This window comes from Fulmarus glacialis, unplaced genomic scaffold (assembly GCF_000690835.1).
Source record: "Fulmarus glacialis isolate BGI_N327 unplaced genomic scaffold, ASM69083v1 scaffold1607, whole genome shotgun sequence".
Taxonomy (NCBI): Eukaryota; Metazoa; Chordata; class Aves; order Procellariiformes; family Procellariidae; genus Fulmarus; species Fulmarus glacialis.
In genome coordinates this window covers 8188-21815 of record NW_009221051.1, presented here as the reverse complement: position 1 = coordinate 21815, position 13628 = coordinate 8188, and the positions used below count along the sequence as shown (strand labels likewise).

The following is a 13628-nucleotide window of genomic DNA, read 5'->3' as shown; positions in this document are numbered from 1 at the left end:
CCGCGCCCCTGGCCCGGGCTCGGGCCCCCAGGCACCAGCCACATCTCGCCTCTCGGCAGCACCTGGGGGAGGAATGGGGTTGGCGTGAGCAGGGTGGTGGGTGCGAGCAAACGCCGTGCAGCTCCGGCACTGCTGGCAGCACCGCCAATGCCTGATGCTGCAATGTGGCATGGGCATTGCCATCCCAAGCTGTGCCAGCTGCAGCCCCGTACGGGACCCTCTGCCCGGCACCGGCTGCTCAACAGCATCCTTCTGCTCCAGCTGAAGCCAGCCGAGCAGGAGCACCCAGTGGCATGGGAGTGTCGAGAGCTGAGGGTCCCCAGGGGATGCAGGGGATGAGCGAGGGCGGGAGGCAGGGGAGAAAATGGGAAGAGGCCACATCTGGCCTGGGGGACTCTGAGCTAGGCACAGCTGGCAAAGATCAAAGGAGTAGGAGATGGTACTCACCAAAGCCTCCTCGCTCTGCTGAGTGAAGCTCAAAACCTGGTGATTTTCTGCTGATAAAATGTGCAAGAGGAGCTCAGAGGGGTTGAGCCCTTCCTCACCTCATAAATACCTGCTCAGCTAGCCCCCTCCAGTCACGTGGCTTCTTGCTGAGCTTTTTATGCTCATCCTGTTTAGCTTCTTAGTGTTGCAATGCAAAAAACATAAAGGCAAGAAAAGTAAATTGCAGCAACTCTGTTTACCCTGGAGGGCTTAACTCATTAATGGCTCTCTGCAGCCCATAGCATCTCTTTCTTTGCCTATATTTGTGCAGCATTGAGCAGGGCAAGAATTCATAGCACCACAACTCAGTTTCAGACTCTGGGGACAGCTGACAAGGTTGCTTGCGTGAAGGCAGCCTGTGCACATCCAGTGTGGCCAACGTGGGCCAGAGCTACCTGGCTGCTGAGCCTCACAGCATCTGCAGAGGAGTACCTGCAGACGGCGTTTCTCCTTCTTTGAGTAGGGGTGTGGGCACATGCACAGAAACAGATCCAAAAGCATGTGCAAATTTGACACAAATTCAGTCATAAAAAATGGAGAAAGAAGCTTCAGAAACAGAAGAACCAGCTAAATGATGTTTAATACTATGTTTAAAGGATAAAGCATTGCGCTCTGACCCAAACTGACGTCAGCCAAGCAGCGTGTGGGACCAGAAAGCTGGTCTCAAAATTTAGAGCGCGCAGCTCAGTGTTTGCAAAGGTATACCAACCCCTGCCCTGTCTCTGAAGAGTAAAAGGAGAAGAAGGCACTTCAGGGAGCATCAGCCAAAGCCAAGCTGTCAAGAGATTGCCTTATAAAAGGTTGATAAGAGTAAGAAATGGGTATGCAGGATTGGAGGCTGTTGCCGTTGGTTTGCGACATAATGCTGACACGAATGAGGACGAATCACGTATATACTTAAGACTGCACCTTCAAATAACACACTTCAGGTTCCTCTTTCGAGTGAAATGAAATCAGGCTCATGTTATTTCACCCACAAAATGATGAAAACTTGGAGAAAGTCCTAACAACCATTTTATATTGCTTCCCAAACTGGGACCTTCCACGAAGAATGAATTTGCTGCACCAAACTAGAGAAGCTCAGGAGCCAAGGACCAGCAGGTCCAGCTGGCACCAGCGCCCCATCAAACCCAGCTATAAACTTGCTGAGCTCCACCCAAAAAAACAGCCTGAAGATTTTTTGCCCCCCTGCTCCTACCGAGCCTGCAGCGGGACTTGCCTTTGGAGACAGGAGCTGGGATTTCCAGCCCAAACCTGAAAATGGCCAATTTCTACTGACGTGCTCATGGGCTCATTCTGGGCTTTCGCCTGTATTGTGGTTTGGCCACTTTAATTATTTAGAAGGAAAAAAAAAGGGTGATGGTGTATTTCTTCCCACACAGGTCCTAATCACCAAATGTACGGACAGCAATGTCAGAAAGAGTGGGCAGCTCGTGATCCAGATGAAGAGGTAAAACCACCGGGGAATATCTTGGCCTTACAAGAGATCACTATAGATTCATGGTGTGAGTTACTAGTTAGGAGGCAGATTGAGGGGACTGAGGAGTTCTTGACCTGTGCACTAGCAGACCTGCTCAACAGACCCTCCACGCTGATTAATTTACTGCTGAAATGAGCAAACCCCAATCCATCGTTAATACGGAGGAGGCAGAAAATGATCTACAATCAATATCGATTGCAATTTCCCTCCAGTCCTCACCGTGCTTGACAAGACGAACATTTTTGCTTTGGGAAAACATCTCCACAGCAGTCGTGGTTTTGCGGGATGCGCAGGGGAGTATATAACCCTTGGGTGCTACTGAAGCTACCTCCATCTCAAGGGGAAGCTCTTCACTGTCACTTGACATGTATTGTGGAGGACATCTCATTTGCCTGAACAAAGATTTCACTCGCCTTTTAACTGGTGTGATTTTCAAGTGATTTACATTCAGGCTCTTGCCTCCAGATGGACCCGTCTTCAGACCACCTGAAGTTTCACCCAGTTTCCCCCAGTTTCACCCAGGCCCAGCTCTGCTTTTGTGGGAGAACGATTCTGTGGCACGAGACAGGTCTGATTATTTCAGAGCGCTGAATGCTCATGAGAAGAGCAATATCCTCCTCAATTTCTCCATCAGTCTATTTTGAGCAATTACAAATACTGAAGCCTCTGAGGGCTCCTTGGGTGAACGCTCCAAAGCATGGTTCATTTCTTTTTCTTGCCCCAAAGGTTTCCAGGGAAAGTTTATTGCATCTACATGCAACAAAATACAGCAAGGAAAAGCTGCCTCAATCAATATGCTTTACATGAACTGGCAACCAGGACTTGCCCTGGTGGCTACGTCCCAGACGAGGTGATTTGCCTGTGCACCCCTATCTCTCAAGTATTTGCTGTTAAGAGAAGTAAAGGGAAAAACATTGTCCATAAAGCCAGAGCTTTCCAGGCCACCCCCAAAAGGCTAGTTTTCCAGGCCATGAGGAATTGGGAGGGATATACAAATCACAGCAGCAATGGGACGAATTACCAGTTTCCCTCCTTCGCATTTCTCTCCTTTCTCCAGTTGTTGTCTGGTTCTTCCCAACAGGTCTTGTCAATACTGGGACATCATTTTCCAGAGACAGTATTTTTTCCCCAACTTCTTTCGTGTTTCTAAATAAGAAAGTGGAAATGCAAATGTATTTAACGGCTTCAAACATCTGCTTTCTCAAGTGCATGTTCTGTCTGTGGTAAAAAAATGAATAAATAAAAAAATAGGTAGCCATCTCTTCTGTCCATAGCTGTTAAAAAAAAAAAATCAGAAATGAAATCCTAGAGCCTGGAACAATCCCTGGTGAAGGAGCAGAAAGCTGGAACTGGTGGGAAGACGTAAGGCAAGACGTGATCAGAGGAGAAGTAAGAGGAAACCCTGACTGTGAACTTCATGTTGTGCCTGGCCTGATCCCCTTGTCTGAACTGTGATACGCCTGTTGTTCTCCAGTGGTAGGAAAAAACCCAAAAGGATGAGGTTTGACCTCTCGTAACACAATTTTCTTTCTCCCCTGGCAGTCTTCAGATTTCAACCCTGCCTTTTGTCTTCTGGCTCTTTCATTCCTGAGACTGAGACAATTTCAGTGCAAAAAAGGTGGAGTGGGCACAAGAGCAGCTTTGTTCCTCTTTAATTTCTGCTTTGGCTATGCCATGACCTTTGGCTAAAATGCGTGTTTAGCATGCGGAATTTTGCTTATGAAAATACGTGCCTCTGTCACCTTTTGCTTGAAACCACTGAATTATACTTTATTGGCACAAAACAGCGATTTAACCAAGTTTGGTAGTAAACGTGACAGCGGTTTAACAGGATTCGCTGGCAAGGTACACTTGATTATTTACTGCATGGAGGACAGGGTCAGACAAAACTGACAGGGAGACCTCCCGTGGGGTCGTGACGGTCAGAAAGGACCGCTCTGCGTTCTGAACTCCTTCTCAGAGAGGAGTCGGGGTGCGGCTGGGTCCAACCCTAGTCCCAGACTTGGTCAACGGCTTATGTCTAAAGGATTATATATGTGCGAAATCAATCCTTTATATCGCTTAGCTAAGATTTCAAAGTTCAGCATGCTACTAGTCACTTACCTGGGATCTGTTGCAGCAAGGAATCTCTCGACCTCGAGGGGGAACCCTGAGAGGCATCCCTACTCAAAGGCAGATCCCAGCGTACAGCCCGCTGCCGTGCAGGAGAGCTCAACAGGCCCTGGGCTGTCCACTGCTTAGAGAGCAAGATGATTGACTTATAGTCATATTTGCATGCCAGCAAGACGTTTGGGTCACTGCTCCAGACAGCCGATGGCTGCTGTGTTGCCATCCGTCCCCAAAGTCCAGCATAAGCTGGATGCGGTCATCACACCCCGCACCGGTGGGTTCTGCTTATGCGAAGGGCGGGAGCACACCACCTCAGCAAAGCCACCGGCGCTTGACCAACATCAGCTGGCTTGTGTAAGATTCCACAGCCTTTGTGTGTGTCTTGGGTCGGAGCTGGTGGCTCCTGGGAAGAGAAGGACAGCAAAGGGTGGTATTGCTTCTGCTCCCGGAGGAGATGCCAAGAGGACAACGCGGGCAGGGTCTGGGGACGTGACATGGTGTTTAACGTGGAAGCAGACCACTACTTTCCCAAACCTTCACCGGAGGCATTGCGGGGTGGAACAAGTGGCAGCCCTTGTGGGTTAAGACCAAGATGGGTGTCCTTTGGTGATCGCGTTAGCGTGACCTGGCCTCCAGGATGACTGATGGGGAAGCAGGTGACAAAGAGCAACGCAAGCACCCAAGATCACCGAGTACCTCCAGGCACTGGAAAGCTGCCCCCGGCATCCATCCAACTCCTCCATGCTGGGCAGAGAGAAAGGGACACCCGTGGGGCCAGGAGGATTGGGCCAGGACCACCCCGACCACCCCACCAGCTGCTGTTGACAAGAGACCGCTGCTGAGACCATCCCTCTCATGGCACCTGTGGCTCTCTCCCCCTGCCTTCAGAGCCCTTCACGACCCTCCGCTGAAATCTGGGGACCTCAGGATTTTGGCTGGTGCAGCAGCAGCTTGGCTCCTCCTCAAGCCAGCCAGCTGAGACTTGCTCTTCCAGGAGCCCCTAAGCCCTGTGGCCAAAGCGAGTAGGATATCCTTTTATTTAGGGACGTGTTCAGCTGTCAACCAAGAGGCAATCTGCTGACTCAGCAGCTGGTGGAGAATGGCATGCAGCCTTGTCAGCTTCAGTTACCCTTTCCCACCAAAACAGCACGCAACAAAAGAGGTCTTCTCCTCCCGCAGAATGGTGATGGCCTCACAGCAGTGCTGATGTGCACTGAGGACCCGGATGCCATCCCAGTGGTCCCAGCAAGGGGTACCGTGTTTCCCAGCTCCCCGGGTGTCCACCAAGCACGCCCCACCGGGAGGAGATGCAGGGGTGCCGCGGCAGCAGGTCACTGGGAGCCGTGTCCGGGCGAGTCGGGGCATCCCTGACCCCTGGCCGAGGGGCCTAGGGTCTCCAGTCCCCTCCGCAGAGCTGCTGCCACGCGGAAGGGTTTGGGGCTTGTTTCTTCTTTATTTACTCCTGGGTCCAGCCACGGGCCACGTGTCTCATCTGCAAACGTCTCCCACCGCTGGCAGCTGATTTATTTTCCTTTCAGCGAGGATTTGGGTCACGGCTGTGGTTCAGGGTTTTGAAAGAGAAAGAAAATGTTTAAGCGCAACAAAGGAGACAAAGCGATCAGGGAAAAGCCCTTTTGTACCTAGGGCAGAATACCACATGAAGCTGCATTTTTTTGCTTTGGACAAATTGTTTCTGCGTAACTGGAAAGAGAATTGAAATAAAAAAGATGTGTTCAAACAGGATTAACTTACGCAAGAAGTTGTACTACGGAAAGACGCTTAGAGAATTTCTTAACGATAGAAAAGTAAACATTTGCCTAATCTGATAATCTGATCATCCAACAAAATTTAAAAGCTGCAGGTGCCAAAAGTTTACGTGGATTGAGAAAGCAAGTGGGCAAAGACTTGCAATCTCCGTCACGGAGCATTCAGTAGCATCACGGCTGGCTTGGGAGGATGGGATATTGTTTGCAGGAGAAGTCCTGACGGACTTGCTCTGCTCTGCTGGAGGCAGGTACGGGGTAAGTGGGCGTTTCAGCTGGCGCAGGAGTAGCATCCGACACCGGTCCGCAAGGCCAGCACAAGGATGTCCAGCAACAGAGAGGAATCACTGTCATTCACTTCTACCAAGCAAATTCTAGTAACGAATTCTGTTATCAAAAACAACCCACAACAGCATTTGGAAAGACTGTTCTCCACCCAAAATTAAAAGTGTGATTAATTACAATTTTTATTGAATTTCAAAAACACTAGTACTGCATTGCCTCTAAGGAGATGTATTTCTGCTGTGGTTTTTCTCCACAGACCTGTTAGATCTCTTTCTGAACCACGTTGGTAGTTTTAAAGGTCCAGGGGTAACAGTGCCAGCTCTGAGAGGGCAATAGTGAATTTTGTGTCTCTGATGAAGCCCGGAATCAACTGAGTTACAAGGGGGTCCAGACCTCCAGATCTCAGGGAGATTGCAGGCACTATAAAGCTAACTACATGGGAAAGGCTACACAGGATCCATCGTGTCTCAGAGAATAGATCACTGTGATATTGGTCTTAATGAAACGTCTAAAAACCCAGTTTCCTCATCTGTGTTTCCTGTACTTCGCAAATAAACATGGTTGATGAAGGAAAGAAAAAGAAAAAAGAAAAAAGAAAAAAAAAAAAGAAAAAAGAGGGAAAAGAAAGAGAAAAAAAAAAAGAAAAAAGGGAGGAAAAAAGGAAGAAGAAAGGAAATGAAGTGCCACTCAGGAATAGCATAAAGGCTCCTCTCCCCACCCTGTCACTGCTCTAGTTAAAAGCAGAACATTTTAATGAACTACATTCAGGTGGTCCAAATAGTGACAAATTTCAAAATCCTTTAAAGATAGCATTAATCTTACAAGACACATCAGCAAAAAATGTATCAAATCAAAACAGCAGCTTTACGGATGCCTCTTCATCATGTCAACGATTTCCTGGTACAAAACCTCGGTTGCATCGAGCTCCAGTACGAAATCCAGGTGGTTCCACTGGGGAATCACCTTGTGGTGGACCAGGTTCCTGACCTGGGGGAGCAGGAGGGCAACGTCCTGGGGATCATAGAATCATAGAATCATTAAGGTTGGAAAAGACCTCTAAGATCATCAAGTCCAACCATCAACCCAACACCACCATGCCCACTAAACCATGTCCCTAAGCGCCTCATCTACACGTCTTTTAAATACCTCCAGGGATGGGGACTCCCCCACTTCCCTGGGCAGCCTGTTCCAAGGCCTGACCACTCTTTCAGTAAAGAAGTTTTTCCTAATGTCCAGTCCAAACCTCCCCAGGCAGTCCACTTCACCAGTCCAGATGGCCGTCGGCACTTTCATGTCCTTCACGTTGTAGAGCAGCGGACCCATCTGAAGAGACAGAAAACTAGAGATTCACAAAGGAGAGGCATTGCTGCAATGCAATAAAATACGCACCACCCAAGAGCAATTGCTATTCTTTGGGAATTAAGGGAAAAAAAACCCTGGAAAGGCTTTCTTTTAGAAAGAAGAGAAATTTTATTAAAAGATGTGGTACAACCTTATACGCTACAATTTAATGAGTAAATTAAATTAGCAAATTTAATTCAAATTAATTAGTTAATTAGTTCTGGCCTGTTAAAAATTCTGGTTCTGATGCTACAGACAATTCCATCTATTTTGATAAGCAGGCAAAATTTTAGCTGTCCTGATCTAACACTGGTGGATCATCCTGCTTCAAGCAGGAGGTTGGACCGGAGACCTCTAGAGGTCCCTTCCAACCAGCTCTGCTGTGGTTTGTGGTTACACTTCATGCAAGGACTAGTCTTTCCTTCAGCTTCGTAACAGCAGGAAAATGTTCGGAAGCAATTTCTTGAAAATAAGACACATCTGGAGGGTTGCTTTAGCTCAACACCACGAGGACTTGCCATCAGGTGATTTGTCAGCATCATATATCCTTACCTGCAGCGTAATTATTCGAGTTAAGAAGCATGCCACTTTCTGAACAAATTGATTTTTCTTGCTTAAGGAAGAAAGAAGCTTTTTTTCTGTCTCTGGTTCTCTTCTTGCCACAGAACAAGAATTGCCTGAGCTCCCAAGGGATGCAGAGTTAACTGCTCACCATTCACCTTGTGACTTCAGGTCTGGGTGGCAAAAGGGCTTAGCACCTTGCTTTCCATCATGGCTACACAATTTACAACCAGCATGGAGACTTCAGTTTTACACGTTTCAGATAGTAACTGGTCACACAGTCATTGTTGCTTTTCTATGGCAGATTATGGACTCTAATAAAAATGCTCGATAAGTGGAAAGCATCTAATACTTTATTCCATTTAGAAGGTATTTGTAAAATAGAGCTCAGAATAGAAAATACGGTTCCAAGCAGAGGTCTTGCTGACTTGCTACTTGTGTGCCCAATTTGTGAAGAGAGGACAATAAATTCAGAGGAATCGCACCAGGCACGAATGGGAACAGAAGGTGTAAGTGAAAGGGAAGACCACGACCTTGGCCATTTGAAGCAGCTGTCTATAGTGAAGACTGCTATACATGCTCCCCCCCGTCATAAGCTCTCAGTGCACCGCTTTGAACTCCCTGCAGCAAGTTCAGACAGGCAATGGTCTAAATGAAATCATAGTTCTGTGGGGGTGCAATCAGTTTAAAAGAGGAAACTCAAAAGTTGGTTTTCATCATTGAACTGGCAAGATTTTTCAAGTATATCTCACATGTCTGCCATGGGCCCAGTACCATTAATTACTGTCATTAATTTGGGTAAATTAATAGAGATTATGTTTATATGGTTTGTGGTTGACACCGGGATGGGAGGAAATTAAAATGTTCTAGAAAATGCGATTAGAACTCAAAATGTTCCTTGTAGACTGAAGAATTGGCCTGAAACGATACGATCAAAGATGTGTTGTTTGGAAGGAGCCTCTGAACATCTCTTGTCTAACTGGAGCAGGACTATCAGCAATACAAGGTCAGGGTGGCCATGGCTTGACCCTGCCAGGACCTGAACCCCTCCAGCGTGGAGACCCCCCCATCTCCCTGGGCACCTGTCCCAGGGGAAGAAAGATTCCCCACCACCAACCTGATCCCCCTGGGCTGTAATTGGTGCTCATTGCCCCTAGTTCTGCTCTTTGTCACTCACTACTCATCAGATAAGCTGAAGTCCAGTAAAAAATCTTATAAAAAATTATTCATCGAAAAGAAAAACTGGTGGACATATACAGAACGAGGACTAACACCGCTGAGCAACAGCACTTCAGAAAATGGAGCCTGTGTTCTTGCTACAAACAACACAAAGTTATTTTGGGGTCTCCGAGCAGGAGCGCCACACTAGGAAGAAGCTGTGCTGAAGATGCATGAAGTGGTGAGGGTCCAGGAGAGATCAAGAAGCGGCCATCTGAATCCACAATCTACAAAGAAATGTGCAAACAGCCTGGTACATTTAGCCCAGGGAAGAGAGAATGAGGGCAGCATAGCACACTTTCAGTGTCAGAGGGGCTCTGGTATTGACTGTTCTCCATGCCCACAATGGGAAGAAGGAGAAATAATCAGCTTAATTGGTAATAAGCTTAACTGGATGCTGTCCAGGAGAATTTCTTCCACAGTCTGACTGCTAACGGGCACTCGGGCTGCAGGGCAAGACTGGAGCTAGTCTGAAACAAGACCCCTGAAATGTGCTTGCTGTGGATGGCAGGGTCCTCAGCTCCAAATGTTTCTCTTTGCAGGTCCTCTCCTTTGGGGCCCCTCTACTTGACGATGTACAGGCAGCTCGAGAAGCTGCTGAGCATTTTATGAAGGGGTGAAAACAAAACCAACAAAGATACCATGATGTGTTGCAGCAACCAACACAAGAGACTGACCACAAAGGACCATTAAAATGCTCCGTACTCTGTTTTGCATAGGAAAGTAGCTGGGAAGGTTTACCTGCAACCAGTGGATTACATTTTGTACTGAAGTCCCCGCTGGGGAGTGTGCCGTGTACACATCTACTCAGCTCTGAAAAGAAACGAGCGCATTTCACAATGGGTTTCACCTGGCTCCACAAAACAGGGCAGCCAAGGCTTTGTCCTTCAGAAGGACACCAAGGGCCCTCTGCAGATTTATTCCTACATACCGTATTTATGTTCTTCCAGGTAAATCCAAAGAGCATAGACGAGATGCTCTTGCAGGTCTTTGAGCAGGCACAGACACTCTGTGCCTGCTCAAAGACCTGCAAGAGCGTCTTGGTCCTTGGAAAGGACCAGCTCACCCAAGGCAGTGTGCGGTAGGAACTCTTTGGTGCCAAACATCTGTAAAATTGCAAATGTACTCATAAAATACAAAGACTGGTCATGCTTTTCCTCAAAGCACCACCACCTCAGAGCTTCTATTTTATCCCCATATTGATGTATGAGGTTGCCCACGAGTGGACCCTTCCTTACACCCCGTTAAACGCTTCTGTTCCACGTTTTTTACGTGCACGGCTCCTTACATTCATTGCATTCTTGCGTTAAATGGCGGGGCTCAATTCACAGTCTCTGCATTGGTTTTATTCGCCAACGTTTTGACACCTGCTGTGTGCATGTCTGCCCATTCCACTAGCTCTCTTGGCTCTAATTCTGCCAGAACATTTTGGGGAGTAAATTCAGGACAGGACAGACAGACTCTGGACCAAGATGTGTGATTCTCTTCATTCTGAAAACAGATGGAGCACAGAGTTCCTCCCTCTGTAAATGATTTAAAACACGCTGTGTCGGTAATTTCACAATCTCTATGAAAAACTGTGTTCATTTTGGCTATGCAGAATATAGTCTGGAGCAACGTACCTTAAGCCCATAATCAGAAAAGAATGCGAGCTTTTTAAATGGACTTCGAAGAAACGTAACTGTGGTCACAGGTGCTAAAGCAAAGTACATCTTGATTTTCTGAGCCAGCTGAGGCATAGTGGAAAAGGCCATAAAAGCTGCAAAGAAAACCAAAGAAGAAAAAAACAGCTCACTCGTTCAAGACTTTCATGTATACAGTTTAACTTTGGGAAGAACTGTTTTACAAATCCCAAAGACAATGTAGACACCCTATACTATCATCAAGATCAGTCAAAAGGACCCACCATGCCTTGCGAATGACTGATATAATATAACTGCTTCTGTCCCATTTTCTGCTCAATAAAGTTTACAATTGCCGGGAGGTCATATTTAGCCATTTCATCAAAGCTGCAGAAGGCAGAGTAGTCATCTTAACGAGCGGTGTAGCATCTACATCTGAACAACCATCACCAACAAACCACAAAACCAGCGGGGAGGGCAGGACAACCCCACAAATTTCTTCATCCTACTGAGTGTGTCCTTGGGGTTTCCACCTAAAATAAGTGGATGTGCTTCAGTTCAGCCTGGTTCATTCCTCCCCGAGCTAGGGCAGCATCACCTTTTGAAGATGAAAGAAGTCAGTTCTTTCTGAGATCCTCAAACTACCCGTTTACCTGAAAACCCAGAATTCCTCCCGTTTGGGAGACAGGACCAGATGTCGCTTGGACCAAGTGTTCCCTCTGCTGTTGCCTATCCAAACGTCGTAGCCAGCGTCTGCGAGAATGAAGCCCAGGCTGTTGTTGGCCAAATTGGTAACCCAAATTGCCTTCTCCAAATAAACCGTGTTGCAGAAATGTGACGGGCCTTGGACTTGGAAGACAGGCATCACGATGACTTTTTTTTTTTTTAATGCTGTCTGTCATCATCTGAGACAGTTTAGGGGCTCTTTTCCTCGTTTATTACGGCAGCCAAAGTTTCCAGAGGTTTGTGTCAGTGTTAGGTAGGTCTCTTCCCCTTGATTTCAGTAAAACAGTTTTGCTACATAGCAGATGCGCTTGGTGCACCATGTCTCAGAACACTTTGCCTTTTATCCCCAACACACCTTCCTACCTCCTCTGCAGATGACCTGTCATTAAGAAAATTAACACCTAGAGTTGAGGGACAGTATAAAAAAACCCGAAGTCTTCCCATGCTCCTTATTTTCTTCAACCCTTGAACAATGCTGGAAGGTCTTCCCCACCTCCAGCCATGTCCCACCAAGATGTGCTCTTGCGTTCTTTGCTGGAGCGACAAACTTCACCAGGAGGCAGAATAAGTTTTTCCATCTGGCCTACCGTTACTTCAGCCACGCTGTCGGGGCTTGGAGGGAAAGGTTTGAACACCCAGAGATGGGGAAGAGAATTGAACCTTGTCTCCCACACCCTGTGGCAGGTCCCTCATTATTACCATAAATATGTATAATACGTCATGCAATATTACTATTTCAGAGACACCTCACAGCATCTGCTTTTGTCTCCAAGGACACTCTCCACTGGGTATTTTCAGAGACACAAGCAGAGCCGTACCTACACTCTGCATCTCAGCAGGCTTTCGGCAGAGAGGCTTTGCCGGGAGCGTTAGCAAAACTTGGGCTGCCCAGGGAGATCTGTAGGCAAACATGGAGGTGCCTGGAGATGTGATAGGATAAGATGCCCCTTTTCATGGATCTAGAGCCTCCCAGTTGTCACTCCTCACAGGACAAGAGGGTCCCCTGGAAGCTCCTCAAGGACTATCAAACCGCTCTGCTGATCTACCACATGGCTGCAGGATCACATATAAGAAGCCAGGCTCCCAGAGAAAATCCAAGGCGTGCATGAGGCACCAGTGGGTAGGATGGATGGGCTGCTTCTCATTGCTAGGATTGCAGCCTGCCGGGTGCATGGGGCATCACCCACGCTCTCCACGCAGGGTGAGAAAACATCACTGCAAGGGATCAGCCTTCCCTACAAATTCTTATTGATCAAAACAGAGGCTACAGATACCAAGCCATGGAGAACCTTGAAAACCCTCTTGCACAAGCCCTGGTATCCCAGTCGGAAGACAACAGCATAAGGTGTGGGTTTCCTGTATGACACGGATATCAATTTTATCTTGGCGTCCAGCATTTCCTCTCCCGTAAGGAATTCTGTTTAGCTGAAGGATATAGCCATCTTCTGACACCACATCATACTCCTCACTGGGGTATCCCCAGAAGGAGACCATTTCACTCAAGAAGAAAAAGGCAAAGAACAATGTTTTCAAGGCTCCGTGATGTTTGCCTTCAAAGTAATCCGTAAACATAGTATTTAACTATCAATATTTTATACTGGCTGTTTCCCAGAAACTTACTGCCTCTGCTCCAATGCCATCATACTTACAACGTTCATCCACGCTTCTGGATTCTTAGAACATGGAAAATTAAAGAGGCATTGCCTGGATACCATCCCATGGACCATGGACGTCAGAGCTAGAGCCAGCCACGTCCTCGCTTTGCCTAGAACAACAAACCCACGGTGTCAGTGCCGTTGGAAGCAGGGGAGCCTCAAACGAGATCCGCGCTTACCGGGTTTTGATTTCATACCACTTAGATGCTCGCTTGATGTCCAGAGAGAAACACTGCTCACCGATCAAAGCCCAGGAGACACAGCAGCACACGGGGAAGAACAACCTGTGCTTTCACTGTAAGCTAACAACGGGTGATTTCCAGCAGGATTTTCTTCCTTTCCAGGAAGCAGAGATGTGGCAGGAAAACACTCCAGGTAGGAC

The 13628-nt window shown here is 47.4% G+C and overlaps 1 protein-coding gene across 1 annotated transcript; it reads right to left on the bottom strand.

Annotated features, from left to right (window-relative positions):
* Window positions 1–6987: 6987 nt before the first annotated feature.
* Window positions 6988–13356, bottom strand: LOC104079045 (gastric triacylglycerol lipase-like; the record flags this gene model as incomplete). Its single annotated transcript, XM_009580926.1, is given in 13 exon segments — window positions 6988–7144; window positions 7370–7446; window positions 8559–8603; window positions 8605–8646; window positions 9985–10056; window positions 10175–10261; window positions 10302–10349; window positions 10866–11002; window positions 11146–11252; window positions 11519–11665; window positions 11667–11715; window positions 12974–13093; window positions 13243–13356. Coding segments are annotated over 13 exon segments (1202 nt in total), but the record flags the coding sequence as incomplete, so codon positions are not given.
* Between the last annotated feature and the right edge of the window lie 272 nt (window positions 13357–13628).